Consider the following 17,711-nt stretch of genomic DNA (forward strand, 5'->3'; position numbering starts at 1 on the left):
TCTTTTTATGTTGGCATATCATTCATTCTACGTTAGCTGCTGGGAAAAAAGACAAGAAGTGCTTCGACATTGTAGCGGTAACGAAGGAATGAAGATGTGAAGTAACGTATGAACATTCTTTAACCTGATTAAAACACTTTTTGCAGGAAGACAGAGGAGTCTTCCTACAATCGTTATATTTTTAGAAAGCAGCAAAAGAGCTTTAGTTCTGCTGCAAAAATGTACAGAAAGTGCTATTATTTTTATTAGTGAAGGCGAGCGAGGCGAGCACCAGAAGAAGTCTGAGAGCTTGGCGGTATTTCAGGTTGGTAATTACACATACCACTTTTATAAATGGGTAGTTCCAGTGAATCAAAAGTGCTTCAAACGTCAATAGTGAAATGAATACAATACAGTATACTGGATGTGGCATTAGAAGGGAACACAGCGGTACGAAACAAAATCCGTAACAGGATAGTTCAATTCATGATCACGAAAACACGGCGAGAGAAGCTTTCAAAATCAAGCATTGCTATTCACAAACAACAATGGATGGTTTCGAAATTTGGAAATATCTAACGTTCTGAGTTTTTTCTATACGATTCAGAGTGGTGCACGTGCCCCGCTGTGAGTCCGAAATTCGATTATGAAGTGTTCAGGGATTCAAGGCATAGAAATTCTCTTTTTGTCGTTCAAATTTGTAGCGGAACGGCAGTTGATTTCCAACACTCTCAATACATCCCAGACAAAATATGCAAATACAGAGTGCGACAAACTAATTCCGCACATTTAAGAAGATTATTACTTAAACCAGGGTGTCATAAAATTAACAATGCAGGGAACTCCAAGCAAGTAGATGTGGGGATTTAGATCCCGAATAAGAGCGCATCCAATTTCCCCTGGTAGTCCAGAAAATACTTGTGGAATAGTTTTGGATGCACTGCTGTCTCCGACAATGCAACTCACTACGGTTAGCAGAACGATGGTAGTCTGCAATGCGTCTGGGGAGCTTTTGCTGCTTAGTATATCAAGTGGATTAGGAGCGTTGGACAACGGCGGGATTGCCCGCGTTCTCATCGCGTAACAAGTTATATCGTAAGAGGTGCAACCAAAGCTGTTTCCCACGCCTTATTTCTGCACCAATAGTAGAATTGAACGTGGTCACGAACTACACTCTACCCCATTTCTCTTCGTGGAGAGATCCCGACGCTGTCAAATTCGTGACATGCTGCCTTCAAGCGGTTTAAGGAAATTAGAAGTAGTTCGGACAGATCGTCTAGTTCTCATCATACACCAATCACTTGATATCCGTGTTAATGGTAGAGGTATTCTTTAAATAAACCGAGTTGTACTCGCGACAAGAAAGTCGTTTTGACTCTCAAATCAAGCAAATTTTTGGTATTGAACAAAAAACAAAGTAAACTTCACCGGAAGTCTCTACATTGCAAACCGGTCCCTGTCCATAGCACTATGACAGGTGTATAGTGCGTGGTACATGTATGGGATTTTAGTTTTTGGTGGTAAAGTATTACTGTAGCCGCTAATCGGTATTGCGAAATATTAGGGCACCAGTCCATATTTGATTGTACTGACGCAACGTTTTTGATTCGAAGAGGATGTAGGCGCAGCTCACATTGTTCACGTTCGCTGGGGGATTTGAAGCGCGGTGATTCCGGAATGACGAGACGATAAAGTGTAGACTGCTTTAAAACACTTCAATTTCTCAGCGTGAGGATAATTCAACGTTTATAAACATTAACTTCGTTCTCTCAAAACTGTTGACAAGATTATCCGGGAGAAAATTCCCTCCGTTCTTTCCGAGATGACCAACAGAGTGATGGAAAACTTCAGAAAACTACACCGCGAATAATGACCGCTACAGAACTGATCCTATTTTCAATGCCTGTGTTAAACACTACGTTCGTGTATTAAAAAAAGCTTTTTTGCTCGTTTTTTTATCACCACTCCAAACGTGCGGCATTACTGTCGTTCCAAACGTGGAGCACTACTGAGTGCAGTCAGCATTGATTATTCTGTGATGTTGCAACTTGTCGATAAAGGATATAGGACAAGGTGTGTGGCGTTAATCAATCCGCTTGGGATGCGCCCCACGTTCACTTCAATTCAAAATCGTTTGAGGTTTACGAGCGTGTAACTGGCCTATACAATGATTTGCTACAACGATGTATCACGCCAGTGCTTTTATCCTCCCAGACAAGTCTGGTACCAATTTATCGATCCCGGAGGGATGAAAGGCTTGGTGAGCACTAGAGCGGACTCGAACCTCCGATCGATCGTACAGGAAACGGAACCTCTAGCCGCTACACCACACCCACCCCTACAACTTGTCGATAGTCAAATTTAAGCAACAGCCAAGATTGTTAAAAACTTTATTATGGCGGTGTTTCGGCGTTGTCGACTTCGTCAGAGCGTGGAAAGTAAGAACATTCGCAATATATCCTCTCAATTGCCTCATCCAGAACAACTTTCCCTTAGGATATTACACCCGGAAGCAAAAACCAACAGAGCATAATTCGTTGTGCCTACTTAAGTAGCCGCGTTGCCTTGATGTTAGCAGATATCCGCGTGGTGCTATCGCTCCGCCAATACTAATTAGGATGCGACCCGCATACGACCCCGTAGATCAAAACCCGTAAGGGTCTTGATACAGAGCTAGCTCGTTGGCCACGGCTAAGCACTCTTCCTTTCTATTCATTTTTGGACCTCTTGCATTTATCCACAACGCTTCTAAAGTTCTGCGTGCTATAATTTCGGGTTCGCACGATAGGATCGTGACTGCTATGCAAAAAGGAACGTTTTCATGACATTGTCTGCGGTGAGCTCCGAGGGGAGTTGCTGCATTCGATTGTTTCATCCCATTTAGATGTTCTTTAATGCGAACACAAAGGGGTTGCCCGGCTTCGCCGATGTATTGGTCCGCACATGTTTTGCACGAAATTAGATAGACTACACCAGAGACCATGCAGTCCCATTCCTTCCCGAATGGGCATATTAAAGTCTGGAGTGAGACAGAAGCAATCGTACATTCCATTTCGAACTAGTTGCTTTTTGAGGATTGTTGGAGGTATTTCCACAATTCTCACTTAGTCCTCGAGACCGCATTTCACCAGACTAGCCCGTATAGCCTTACTCAAGTCATCGGTTGTGAAGGGCAGGCCGAAATTGATCTTATTCGACTCAACCACTGTGGCATATTCTCGTTGCGTTCCTAGATCTGGCCTACGCGCTACATTACCAGTGTAACCGTTAGAATTTGCGATACGTTGCGCTTCTGTGATGCTTCCAACTGGGTTTGGGATGACACCATCGCCTAAGCGCATAATCCCGATCAAATACTTCACAGAACAAATTAAGTATCTGACAACTCATCATAAATTATTTCCATGATGCTGCCCATCAAGATCCCAAAAAAAAAGACCGGCGGATAGTTGGAAACTGTCGTCAACTATCTTAGAAGAAGCATACTACGAAATAGACGGTGTAGGGATCTCAACAGGGTGAGGGACGTAGAGAGCTAACGGGATAGACAACGCCAGCATCTCATTGACAGTTCACCCGCTGCCGGACGCGGCGCTTACGCCTCGCGGGACACTCGCAGGAGTGGCGCGTTACTGGTTGCCTCGTAGGAGAATTCGTTTGCTAAGGCCATTTCCCACGCCGTTTTTTTAGGACAATAATGGGGAATTGAGGTAAAAGATCCGGTTCACTTTGTCGTTACAACAGAGTTGTTTTGGTATTGGTAATAGAAGTACGTGACCTAGATTTCCATCTAGCTGTTACTACTATATTTACTCTTATTACTTAAAGTTATTTACTATCTATTTACTACATGAAGAAGTGCAAAAACGTTCATCCATTCCCATGGACATCCAAATACCATGAGAACCTCAAGGTTAGGTAAACGAACGGACCCACTGCATGGCCTGCTAGGGTCCCAGGGTGGTGGCGTAGGCCATTTTCAAAGAAAACGCTAGTGCCATAATAATGGTTTGCGCCCAAATTCAAACTGCTTTAAAAAGCTTCTTTTTCTGGAAAAGCTGGTGGGCCTTTGATTTCTGTCCCTCTCTTCTCTTTATTCTGTTTAGTCCGTAACTGCATCAGAAGGCAAAGAGAAACTTTTGCATAACAAAATTTTCTGGCTTTTCTGGACAAAAAAAAAACAGCCGTGCAGACTTTTGGAGACAATTGGATTTATGTGCTGCTTGTGACTGCAGAAGCTGCATGGATAGATATCATTGAGCACATTTTTTTCTTCACCCATTAAATGAGACTCATTTCTCTTTGAATTTCCTCGAACTTATGTTGTAACTGCTTTGCTCTACCAATTATTCTGTGACTCCTTGCTCCCGATTTTCACAAATGATTTGGTGAATGCTTGAATTACACTTGGTTCTAGATTCGTGTAATGGGCGCAAACTGCAAGTTTCCGTTGAGAAGGCGTTGAATTCATAGTCTCTTTGTGGGTAAAAAGTACCTTGTCGCTACGCCGTCTGGTTAGTGTTTGACAAAAAGACAGAACCAGGATTATTGACGTGAAGCTATTTGATCACATTCAAAAGACAAAATTCTTGAAAACGTCGCTTTCTTACCCTAGGAAGTTTTCAGAGATTTAATTTCAGTGAAAATTCTCCTGGAAATATTTATCATTCTAATAAAAATATCATATCTTATTAATACTTTTCCAAAACGAAACTTCACATTTCCCATCTGTAACTTTAAACTGCGAATCATCAGCGAATCGCATTAACATCTGGTGACTATATCTCCTCATAACATACCAGCCGAAAACGTCGAGACAAACAGTCATAACGTTTTTGCTCTGTCTAGACCCACCCCTTCCTCCCAAGTGCAGAACCCACGACGAACTTACATCGCTCTTACCTTTAGAAATGACACTCCAACTAACGGGCAGACGTCTCCAACTTCTCTTATCATTTCCAACTCAGGATTTGCATTAGAACCGGTGAAATATTGCTATTGTTGCTGCAGTTGCATTTGACTTACGTTGTGTGTGCAAGCTGAGCGAAACTTGCAATAAATTTCGAGAAGGTTCACTGGTACGACAAGACAGGAATTTTCTGTGGCTGTCGTTGCGTTGTAAGCGTTCTTTTTCTGTGGAAATGTTCCGCAGTTGTTTTCTTACAACTGAAGGATTGAGTTATACTTTGAGTCACGGTCTTAGTAGAAGTATTCGTATGGTTGTCAAATAGCAAAATTCTCTACAGAGCTGTAGATGATATTTTTCGGGACAGGAAACTCTAAATTTTAAAAACATACTGTAAAAACTATAGTGCTATTGCATGCAGTACCCTTTGAATCCTTGGATTTCCGTAGCGTCCAGCTGCAGATTGTAGTTTTTACAGTTCTCATCAAAAATGATGACCCCTTGCAAAATTACAGCCCTTTATTTTTAGAAACTTACTGATCCTATGAAATTTTTGCAGACAAAGAGGGACACGTTTTGCACTAAAACTATGGAGAAATCCGTTCCACCAAGTAAAAGAAGAGAGTATTCCAGAACACAATATTTATCTGGAAGACATTCTTTCCATGACCTTTTTTGACAGTGACAAGTTCAGAATTATTGAATCCATTTTGGAATTTTTAGAAGTGCTCGTGAATTTGTTGGCGAAAAATCCGAGGACATAAAAAATCAGAAAAAAAAATCCATTAAAAACATGAAAATCAAAAAAAAATCTACTTTTCCCTACGACCTAAATGTCAACGGGTTTGTTTAAAGGAGCAAATAAGGCTATCCTCTATCCGAATTTTCAATAGAAAGTCTAAAAAGTTCGAATTATTGCTCGTTTCCTCATGCAAAAGGTATTGGAAGAAACGAACAGAGTTGCAGGGAAATTGGAGTGAAGGTGTTCTTTCCACGACCCACGTCTGTGTTCGTTCCTGGAAACGATTGCCCAGCAGTCATCCATCTTATCTTATCCAATGAGGTGTGAAAACCCGCAGCGCACCGTAGTACTCCAGTCGTTGCCATTCCTTTACATCCATGCAATGAGTTTGAATTGAAGAGTGAACGAGAACAAAGAGAGGATTAGGAGCAAAGAATAGATAGAAAATCTGCAAAGTTTCTGTTCTAATAGGCAAACTCATAGTTTCCGCTTGCTTTTGGGATGTCCTTTCGTTAAGAGCGGAATTCCAACGAGGACAATCCAGGGATTAGTGGCTAAGCCTTGTTCTTGATTTTCGATGCTACTCATTCCTAGTTTAAGGAATTTCCGTCACATCTCTCCACATCTCAGCAATAGTGCAGTATTATTCTCATTCCGGGGACTCCTGTCCAACTTCTTCGAAACGTTCTTTTAGCTGACAAAGGACTCCTAATAGATTTTCTTTGACGCATGCCTGTGGCTGTTTTTTGCTTGACTACAGGTCGTCATTTCTGACTTCTTTGTACTGCGTTTTTCTGAGTTGCAAAACGTTAACAACTGAGAATATGAAAAAAATGAACTTGCTGACTTCTGAGGAAGAACACCTGAGCGCGAATATCTTTCAGAACGAAATCCGAAATTTTTGTAAATTTCCATGAGATCCTGTGCGAGAGTATTTAAAGGATCTTGTGTGCAAGAAAGTGCTTCTTCTGAATGACCACCACTTTCTGAGGCGTTCTTTGTGTCATAACCGAAGGGCACTCGTTCTAACGGTTCATTTGTCGGCTGCATCTGGAAAAGCGAGACTTCGAACTATTGATTGATTTTTTTCGGCGATTTCTTCGATCAGGTCAGCTGCCATTTCGTCGGCACGAGAAAAAATTAGCTCACTGCTCACACGAATTGCGTTCCTCTGCAACGTTCGCAGCTTACACACAAACAATTTTCGTCCTTTGTGCCCAGTTCTGGATTCACTCGGTTGTTCGATGGGAGGACTCTCGTGCATATGTCGCAGTTGCGCAGCCCATATGTTGCTCAACTGTTCTTTTTTGGTTCCAACATAGTTCTCATCGATGCGTATGAAAGTTTCACGTATCCATCAAAACTTCTGCAATGTTCGCTAATGTCCGATGTTGAATCGGCGATATTTATTCCACACATTATGGGTGCTATCGACATGCTGCCGACAGCACGGACGTCGCCAGCGGCTCTTCATTAGTTGTAGCGGCGGTCTGCTCGTAGCTTTCATGATAGCTGCACCAGAAATATATTGTATTTTAATACATGGATTTTTTGAAACCTTAACTATAGTATTATTACCTTAATTATATTTTTATTGGGTTCTAATCTCACCGCCTATAACCAGTGCTCTTCCCATATATCACACCGTAATACCAACAGCTTCGCTTCTGCTTTAACCTAGGACTTTCCAGTATCTATCATACTTTTCCAGTATCTATCACTATTTCTTCTGTTTCAATCCGATTCCATTCATTTTCAAACATTAGCTTATTTTGGGCAAACTGTGATCTATTGCTTCTGAAAACCTCTGGATGAAAACTTGGTAATGCTTGCTCTTATTTCGCCGTTTCCTCTCCATCTCCACTTCATGACCGGCACCGGTATTTCAACGGGAATCAGAGTTTGTGCCTACCCCACTTTACTTGTGCAGCTACTAGTAAAGTCTTGTATTCTGAAAAAGACGTACTCCCACATCGTCTTTGTGTGTTTTATTTGCATTAGTACGTTTTAACCTACTACCAAACGGTATTTTCATTTACCAACCCGGTGCTCACTCAGTACTGTACCATGGGTACAATACATTGAATCTACTAGGTAATTACAATAGAAGCCCTCAACTTAGATAAATTTTTACAAAGATACAAAGTGGAGGGTCTAATTAAATTCTTACCTTCTATTCTTGAATTTCAAAGAGTTCAAAATGAGGTTACGGTCATCCTTCCACTGTGATTCTTCTGTACAATTTGCGAGAAGAACAGGTTTAAAAAAATCAGGACGAAAGAGCATGTAAAATTGGTGAAATCAGCTTAACAAAACCAAACAGAATTTCTAGAAAGCTCTTTCCGGACCAAAACTACAACTACTTCAAAGCTCGCGTCTATGGTTACACAAACTTCTACGGTTTCTTTTTTTTTGAATATAATTCGAACGCTCAGGACAAACATCAGCGGCAGCACGAGCTAACATTTCGATATGGTTCCGATCCTCTTCTGGTAGTGTTTCCTTGTTGATGTGCACAAAAAAATTAACTGTACTATCATAACTTCACTGTCGAATTACTCAAGGATTTTCGCTGTGACTCAAAACCTTATCTGCGATCGATGTTTCATACCTGAAGGGAATTTCATTTCAGTACAACTTGCCTTGCAGTTTCCATCCCGCGGTTTTTGCAGTTGATGCCTGTCTATTTGACTCTCCTGGGCGGTCCACCATGGGGCATGCGTCTCGGCAGCGATCAGGAACTCCGCCCCGTAATCGCAAAGGTAGGTGCAGAGGTTCTTCTTTGGTTTGTTTTATTTTTCTTCCATGTGAGCCACACCTGATAAAGTTTCAACTTTTCTTTGAAGATTTTGACGAACGGTCGTGCAGCACGAGAGGGACTGAAACCAGGAGACGTGCTATACTCTGTGAATAATATCCCCGTCTTCACGTGCAAGCAAGCTCACTCTCTTATCCAGAAAGCAGAGGGGAAGTTGCGACTTGGGATTGCCAAGTAATGCTATTTTGCTACGTTTTGACCCTGTACATACTATAAGTGACGAAATCATGATGGCCTTAAATGTGTTTGAGTGGGTGAGTACACTTTCGACTAAGGAAAGAGAAAGAAATGATGAATTGCGTCAAGCAGAGAAAGAGCTCGTTGCGGGGGATGCGTTGCGCTCATGCGGTTGAACGCATTCGCCGCTGACTATGTGCATACGTCCGAACACCTGTTAAGTTGTAATATTCACCGTGCTCAGGAAGGAGTGACCATTGCCTTGGATTTTGGAAGGTTTTCTTCATAAAACTGATCATTTTTCCCACGACTTTACACTAAATTCGCAACTCATTTATTCTTGGCAGTCATTCAATAAAGAAACAAATAGGTGGAGGCTTTTTTGTGAAGGCTTATGGCTTTTTTCTTGGCGCTAGCAATTTGAAGCACATCTGTAAAGGCGTGCATCCGTCATCTGTTGGCTTCTTCTCTCTTCCTGTCAGCTTGCCGTACGTCCGAGCTTTGAAGTACGTCGTCGTTCGTCTCAAGTGTTGTCGCTGCCTTGGTGATCTTCCACATATCCTTTTCTAACTACCTCTAATTTATGGGCGTTATTGGACATGTAATTTAATTTAAAAGTTTGAGTGCGCATTATTACTTGAAATTATAGAGGAAAAAAGAATTCAAGAAGGAAACCCGAATTTTAAACCAAATCCGAAGATTATTTCCGCTAGCAGTCTTTGGAATATTGCAAGTTCGAAGTGGGACCACGCTTACTTACATCACAGGCCATTATCCCCCATGTTTCGTAAATTAAATGCTAATTGTAGTTCAATTTAAACGATTTGAACTTGAGTATGCGTATCCTTTTGTGCAATGTATTGCTTGGCTGATACTGGGATTTTCGAGTTCACAAATCTCTCGGCATTCGTGTTTTTGAGCGGTCAGATCTCCTTAAAACATCACTTACAAGAGTTTTGGCAGTTTGAGCACCTTTTCCATTTTCAACCAGGAATTTGTTTATTCGCACAGCACAATTATAGCTCACAGTTTTGCTTCTTTAACGGATCAACAAATTAACGAAGAACTGCTTCGGTGCAACTGGTGCAACAGATCAGGTAAAGCCGAAATGAAATACCATAAAAATGTGCTGCCAAAATCTACAATCCACAAAAAAAATACTCCAGAGAACCACTAAACCTCATTCTCAGTTTGATTGTATCAGATAATTGTATTATAGTAGAACTGCATCGCAGGAGGTCTGTGTTAGCTTTAACGGGAACTTTCTAGAACGGGTGTCTTTGATTCCGTTATGGTTTTGCCTCAAATTAATTTATTCCGTACTTGTTTTAATGGCACCTTTAGTGGGAACTGAGTTTACAGTGTTTCTATAGAAATATACTTTCTCTAATTATACCCACCACATTTTTATGCTTTTTCACACTTTTCCTAAACTAAACTCAAATTAAAATGCCGTCCGATAAATATTTGGAGAAACATGAGAAGCTTTTACTACAATGTCTTTTGCCAGCTCCGTCTTCTAGTTTCTCTTCTCAAATTTGGGTGATTCCATTAAATAGTGTTGTCCATCTCTGGAAGATGTAACGTAGCTTTTACACTTCACAATCACTTCATGAAGATTTTAACTTCTCTGAATTCTCACGATGAATGCTGATATCAGTTCTAATTCTGGAATACAAGAGAACGAAAATGTTTAATTGATGGGATTTCTTGCGAGAACTGTTTTTTTTTTCTTCAAAATACTAATTACTGGTAAATGCGAACGAAAGAAAGAAAGCGGCCGTGTCTCACTAGTTCACGCTGCTCAAAGGCATCACCCCAAGTATCTGAGGTGTTACGAATTTCAGGTGGAGTATTCGGATACGGTTTATGGAGACGGGGGTGATTCCCTGCACTTCTTCCTAATTGCCTTAAAAAACGGTCCGAAAGATGCGGCGCATGCACAAGGCTGCCGCGCTCCAATCGAACTCGTCGCAGAAAATAGCGCTTGGAGCGCTCGTAGCCGCATCTTCCTGGCCGTTTTTTACGGCGATTAGGAAGAAATGTGCAGGATCCCACCTGTTTCTGCAATTTACGATCTTGCATAGTCTTTGACCATCGGAAATCCACATCACGTGAGATTCGTGGTGTGGTGTATTATTCGTGTCCTGTATTATTCGAGAGATGCATGAGATGCCTTTGAAACAGATGATTTGTGAATCAGTTCGGCCTAGCAAAACCTCATAGATTAAGCGCAGATTACCACGAAATTGCGAGGTAGGGATGCTGCCACCAAGGTTTCCTCAGAATCCTATTCAATTAAACCAGTGGATTGGCTGTTGAGGGAACCGGCGCATGTAAGATGATGTAGTGTTAAATAGCGCTTCGCAGGGGTGGTCGGTCGTCGGGATCGACTTGGTGATTCATTGCGACACGCACCAGATGAGGCTCTTGCAGGAATTTTCCATGTTCGGGAATGTGGCCTAACAAAGCGAAATCGATGCGAGTTTCACATTTTTCCACCCTTTAAGCGGCAATTCTAATCGGTAGTAGAAATTGAAAGAACATGTCTTCTCAAGAGGTATGCTGCTAAGGAAGTATTATTCGAGAGATGCATGAGTTTTTGGAGATTTCTTCCATTTCAGCTTTTCTTTCTGGGGTGTCTTAATACAATAGATCTGATATTCTTAGAAACTAGCATAACTCCTTCTCAATATTGTCGCCGGAAGAGGTAATGTCCAGGAAAAGCATACCGAAGAAAGCTCATTGGAGGCGGGGCGTCACGAAATAAAAAAAACAATGTGGAGACTTTTCGATGAATTGAAAAGGGATGCGATTTAGGAGTAAGAATGTGAGGACGGTGAATCCCCTCGTGGTAATCCAGTAAACAACCTTTACTGGTCTTATTTTCCTAACAGTGCAACTTATTACGCGATAAGACGTTTGCAGTTCTGTCGCTGCATAACGTCCTCTTTCCATCTTGTATGCCACGAATGAGCAGCATGAGGTCCCTCACACAACCTCCCGGAGATGGCTTCGTTCCACTACTCGTAACAAGTTGCATCGTTGGGGATACGGGATGAGATAAGGCAGGCATATAAACATCACAAACAAAAATTGGAGAGATCCCAAGATCGTCAATCACGTGATACGCTGCCTTCAAAAACTCGGAGCGATGTGGAACTAATTGGAAACATCATAGTAGTTCTCCTGTGGTATAGGCTGTAATGTTCTGGATCATCTCTTGACTCTTCTCAATTATAGATGTTAAGAACTAAAAAAAAACGGAATTCCTGTGATGTCCTTTCTTGGATCATACATTTTAAAAAGTTCATCCCAAATATACACTGATTTACAGAAGTTCTGCCGGTAGCACCCCTATCAGGAGTCCCAGGGAGGACAATAACAGGTTTCTCAGGTGCTTGTTAATTTTCGTTTCAATGAGTTGTAGATGATGGTTGTTCTTGACTTTTACAGCCCATCCGCAGCGTACTTACAGTATAGCCCAAGTTTTACAAAAATGAAAAACACTCGACTAGATTTGGAAGCAGCACGCGGCGGTAATACGAAGGTTTGGTTCTACCCTTTGGTATTTGATATCTGTGGTCAAATCTTCACCGAAAACGCTCTGCGTAGTGTTTGCTTTTCAGCTTAAACGACGGTTCTTTGAGGAACAAATTGCAAAGAACTGTGTAACGGATCGTCTATTGCAGAGAAAAATCCAACTCGGCATGGTTCACAGTGAGTATTCTTTTTCTACTGCTGTCAGCATCCAATCCCCAAAATAGATTTTTTTTTTCAATAGACGGTGCTCCGAGTGAAAGCACTACGGGTTACGATAGCGTCGGAGCGGACTTCGCTGGTTGTAGGAGTAACACCACCAGTTCGATGACATCGGCCAGGTGCGTTTAATTACCCCCTCCGGAAAACTCATCCCACCTGGCTTTCCGCTTCATGACTTGCAGTCTGAGTCGTTAACATAGCTATGCTTTTTAAAATGCGAATTTCTCTATTCTATTTTCTATGAGTGATAATGACTGTTGAGCAGATAACAAGAAAAAATTCAGATCTGTTTCTATGGAGGTTAAAATAGCACTAGGACATGGATTTCCACATCCGTAGCGTGGATGAGCTCGGCAGACTGCGCAGCTCATCCATTCGCTGACAAGTCCAACTAGTTAATAAAGTAAGAAAATAGAAATGAAACTTTCTTTCAAGTATTTTTAGCAGAGAAACGATTCACCTAAGCGAGGAAATGAAATTATTCGTAGAGCCTCAGGAATGTCGTAAAGTTTCTGTAGATATTTCTAACCTTACAACAGACGAAGATTCTGTCAGTGTGCTTTTTGGTCCGCAGTCGACCATTTGTCTTGTCTCTGTAAAGTGCACTGCATTTGTAACGAATGTGCAAAAAGAAGAGAAAAAGAAAACAAGTTGGTTCCATGCGGAATGTCACGTGCAGGTTTCGCCTAAATAAACACTCAAAAATCACTTTCATCGCTGCAGTTTTTGGGATCATTTCCGAGTGTTGGCATTCCGTGGATAACAGGAGAAAGCGGTGCTTGTATAAAAAAAAGGGGTGGTTCACCGATTTTGATTTTGAAATGTTGAGATTAACCTCGATTACAAGTAACGATTGCTTGCTTCATTTCAGCAATAGAAGAATGTTACACCTTTATCTTTATATAAACCTTATAAAAAACCTTCAACCCTATGAAAACATTAAAATATTTCATAAAGTTCAAATCTCTATGTTTTTTAGTGTACCTTTTATTCATTTTTTACTTTACTGTACGGAAATGATCTCAGCAAGAAGAAAATGGGCAAAATGAGATACGAGATATACTGTTTTACATGGAGTAGAGTCGCCAAGACTTTAAGAGAAGACGAAAAAGACGCGGATCCACGTCTTTTTCGTCTTCTGTCGGAGAATTAGCGATTCTACTGTAGTGGTCAACAGAAAAACTAAGCTACCAGTTACTGGTGAGTTAGTGATTGTGTGATTGCAAACTCGCATACTTTGGAATCTTTTTGCAACGCAAATGTTTAGTAATTTGGATCCTTTTCATTTTATTCTGCAACAAATTTAATTTTTTTCTTCTCCATGCTGCAACACTTTTAATTTCCTACTTTCATTCCTTATTGTACCTGTACTGAAGTCAACAGCGGTATGAGATGCACCCAATCTAAATTTGTGTTTGTTAAAATTTCTTCCAGCAGATACATGAGTGGCTCAGCTTCAAACCTGAACCTGAACCATGAAAGAGAATCAATTATTGACTAGGCGGGTTGGGCAGGTGTAGTGCAGTCGGTGAGAGGTTCTGATGTGACTGCATAATCGATAGACGGTTCAAAAACCCCCAGCACCAACCAAGCCTTTCATCTATTCGCAATCGACGAAGTGGTATTAGACGTGTTTTGAAGATAAGAACACTGATTTGAGATAACGAGTAGCCCCGCGAGCCAATGTAGGGGTTGGACATGCGTTCGTAAGCCTCAAACGAAATTGAAATGGACGCGTTGACGCTCTCCAAGCTGATTGATCAATGCCAGATTCCTCATTCATTATCCTTTTGCTGGCGAATTAATATTAATACGTAGTCAGTTTTTTTTAAATAAGAAGGAATGCGAACGGGATGAATATCTTATCAACAATGTCATTGATGAAATTTAATTTCGAAACCTACGCACCTCTTTCTAGCACATCACGCTGGGCTGGGGCTCAGTTCGGGGCTGCCAGCTTTGTCGGGTTGAGATTAATGTTTGTCACAATTGGTGCAAAAACGTCAATTTATCCAGAAATGCAGATGCGCTTATGATTTAGCAAACTAATCACATTTATTTTCAAAGCAGTGAATACCTTTGAAGTAATGGAAAACAAAAATTAGGTTTATGAAAAAAAAAACAGAAATCCAGTGTTTTTGCGCGTCTTCCTCAATAAATAGTATTAAAAGAGATGCGCTAGCATCATAAGGAGTTAATTTTGTTCGGGACTAGAGAGGGCTGGATATTTAAATCCCATGGAAAATAGGAAAATTGAAGGAAAGGAAAATTCTCAGTGAATTGATCGAATTCGATGGTCCTCACTTCCAGTGGATGTCTATGTACATTGTCACATACTCTAGGGACATATTTTATCTGAGATTTACCAAAACAGCATAAAGCTTTATGTGTAGGCTCCATCATGTTTCTTTTTTGAGAAATACCCGAAGTGATGCTAAGAAAGCTTATATGCGTGCGACCTAGAACCCGACCCAGTGATAGATGCTGCAGTATTCTAAGAACAAGTGTGGTAGGATCGAAACGGCATGATGCACGGTGAAGTTTGCGACTGCGCTCAAAGCAGCGCGGTGAAGATAGTGCTAGGAATATGAGATGGGACCACCGCGAACTGCAGCTACGAACGGCGTCAGTAAGGGTCCTCCTAAATTCTAATCGTTGCGCTTCGTTGCACCGCTTCAAGCGCAGCCGCAAAGGCACTGTGGTTCAGGTCGTTTTGACCCCACTATAGTTGTGCAATTTTTGAAATCACAGAAACGCACTCGTTCGCTTATAGATGAAAACTGATGTGAGTGATGCAAGAGAGAAAAAATAAAGTGTTTGACATTAAGAAGCTTGGGATCCGCGTTCCACCTCAATTCAGCATCGCTTGAGGTTTATGAACGCGTGTGTGGCCTTACGATCACTTTCGAAGATGGTTGGAGCCTATATAACAATTCAGCGTTTTTATCTTCCCAAACACAATTCTCCTTGTTTATCAGCTCATTGATTACTTGAAAGACCAGGTTGGCCCAGAGTGGTTTCGAACCATCAATGGTGCAGTATCAGCGGATCCTGTTGCCACTGTTGCTACACTCACCCATCAGGGGTTGATCCCAATATCAGAAGTATCACAAATGGCAAGAAATGCCAAAAAGTATAGCAGTAATTCCCTGTGTAATTAAGAGCATAGCACTATGTACTGTATGTAATGTTGTCACTCCAACCAAGCAGCTACAGCGGTGGTCAGATGGTCTTTTCTTCCATCTCCTCGTTTCTGGTAGTTTGGATGTTTCCTTACTATTATTTGACATGTTTCTAAGAAATCCTCCAGTAGGAGTACAGGACAACTTTTATGTAACCAATACTCTGCTGGCAAGCCTGTCATATTTGAAATCTTTCCCAACAACGCTTCAAGGCAGCGTAGCGGCGGACAGCGGGCGAAATTGACGTGGTGCGGAAACTCCAGGAAGAACGTGGATCTTCAGGTTGTACAGTAGACTGCAAAGCAGACGTGACACCGCTAATCCTTCCCTAATCATCACTAAAAAACGGCGTGGAAGACGGCGTTCTTCCTTCAAAATCAGTTGCAGCGCGCCGTCCACGATCGCACGATCGAGGAGTAATGAGGTCTTCTCACCGCTCCATTCAATTAAAACTGATGCGTAGGCAGCTGAAGGGACCAAAGCGTGTACAGGGGTGCGCGTTCTAAAGTAAATCGTAGGAACTAAAGCAGTTCCCACGCCGTTTTTTCAGGGCGACTAGGGGGAATTGAGCGAGGCCACGCTCGTTTCTGTAACCTTCAATCCGAACTCTATGTTTTTCCTGGAGTATTAATACCACGACAGTTTCGTGATATATTGCCTTCAAATGGAATTTTGACTGTTTTTGCAAACATATTGTATTTGAACAGCAGAACAGCAGCTCCACTTACATAGTGTCAGTGAGGAAAAAAAAGGAACAGTCGATGTAAAGTTAATGTTAAAAGAATATGACGGAAAAGAAACAAGAGACATCTCACAAAACAATTTCGACGAACATTTCACTTCTTGACGTTTTCTTCTCTTCTTCTTCGCTATAGGAATTTCTCAAAAGATCTCGATCCGTGTTGAATTTTGGCTATTGAAGCTATTTCTTCGACCTTAAGAGGAGATCTTCAAAGAGGTCAATGAGCACTTTGAATTATTCTCAGACGTAAAGTCAGGGAAAAGTGGACGTGATCTGAGAAAAGGATAAATATGGGTATGACGTGAATTACGGATTGACTGGGTGTCCACTGAAAACCTACGACGGTCAAAAGCAGTAGCGGAGCGAAAGCCAGAAGTACAAAAATTAATGGTGTCACATTGCGAAGAATTGTGAATGATTTGTGCATAAATGGAGCTGGAACTGTCCGGTGAATTGAAACTGCGATCCATGTGGAGAGTGATGCCACGATAATCGATCTCACTTACAATCAAACAGCAATCGACAGTTTTTAATGCTACCGTTCGTACTCTCCCTCATCTACCCTCATCCACTGCTCATTTGTACAAAAGCATATATATCGTGTTTTTCTTTTTGCACTCGAACTCATGATGAATAAATGGTGGCTAATGTGCAACATTTCAGTTGTAGAATTCGGATGTGATCCAACTTGTAACTTTCCATGTACTTATAGTGCTCATCTGCTTTATGTACATCCAGAATATTCAAAAATGGTCAAGAATCTGAAGTAGTTAGAAAATTATAAAAGACTATTCGATTAAAAGCTCGAAATTAACACTAACGATTCAGTACTAGGTAAGGAAGATTCCTGAAGCTACCTTTGCCTTAGTGTTTCCAGAATTTTCCAATCCTCTTCTTTTTCTCCCACTCTATCTCTTTCGGAAAATTGCAGCTGTTCCTTTGAATCATAGGATTCAAAGACAACTTCTGGCGGGCGGAAATAATAAAGTTTACAAGGTGGCTGTTACTTTACTTCCATTTCTATTTTTCTCGAGCTGCAGAAGGGACGTGGTCGTGTTTTTTCCACATTTCTTCTGACAAGATTTCACGTTGATTGAAGGTGATCGAGTATTTGAACGTTCGAAAGCGGCCGATCCAGAAAAACAAAGAGTCAGATGACAAATGGCGATCCTAGCCGATCCTTGTAATAACGTCTGAGCAGATAATAATAGATCACAGGATGTTGTCAACTGTAAGTGGTGGTTCTCATTTTTATCTCCTCGATCTGTGAGTGATACTTTGATAGATGAATCTGGGCTGAAATTTCCCAACGTCTCTGTCTATCCCAGAGCGAATACGCCAAAGATTTTGGACACGTTAAGGAAAGAGGTGATGTGATTATCAGCACGATCTTAGTGAATATT

The 17,711-nt window shown here is 41.3% G+C and overlaps 2 protein-coding genes across 4 annotated transcripts in view; one reads left to right on the forward strand and one right to left on the reverse strand.

Annotated features, from left to right (window-relative positions):
* Positions 1 to 17,711, forward strand: part of RB195_001193 (uncharacterized protein) — a gene marked incomplete at both ends in the record, with an annotated part of 58,888 nt that overhangs the window by 734 nt on the left and 40,443 nt on the right. For 2 of the 3 annotated variants that reach the window (XM_064197854.1, XM_064197853.1), the window contains 7 exons: positions 186 to 304; positions 8,300 to 8,389; positions 8,474 to 8,619; positions 11,960 to 12,019; positions 12,079 to 12,172; positions 12,252 to 12,342; positions 12,407 to 12,503. In XM_064197854.1, coding sequence (XP_064053733.1) covers positions 186 to 304; positions 8,300 to 8,389; positions 8,474 to 8,619; positions 11,960 to 12,019; positions 12,079 to 12,172; positions 12,252 to 12,342; positions 12,407 to 12,503 — 697 coding nt within the window. Of the gene's footprint in view, positions 1 to 185; positions 305 to 8,299; positions 8,390 to 8,473; positions 8,620 to 11,959; positions 12,020 to 12,078; positions 12,173 to 12,251; positions 12,343 to 12,406; positions 12,504 to 17,711 lie in introns of those variants that run through there. The other variant, XM_064197852.1, reaches the window with a different exon arrangement.
* On the reverse strand, positions 3,084 to 3,320 carry RB195_001194 (uncharacterized protein; the record flags this gene model as incomplete). The annotated part of the gene is made up of 1 exon (XM_064197855.1): positions 3,084 to 3,320. One exon carries the CDS (start codon positions 3,318 to 3,320, stop codon positions 3,084 to 3,086), a length of 237 nt encoding a protein of 78 aa, XP_064053735.1.

This window comes from Necator americanus, chromosome IV (assembly GCF_031761385.1).
Source record: "Necator americanus strain Aroian chromosome IV, whole genome shotgun sequence".
Classification (NCBI taxonomy): Eukaryota; Metazoa; Nematoda; class Chromadorea; order Rhabditida; family Ancylostomatidae; genus Necator; species Necator americanus.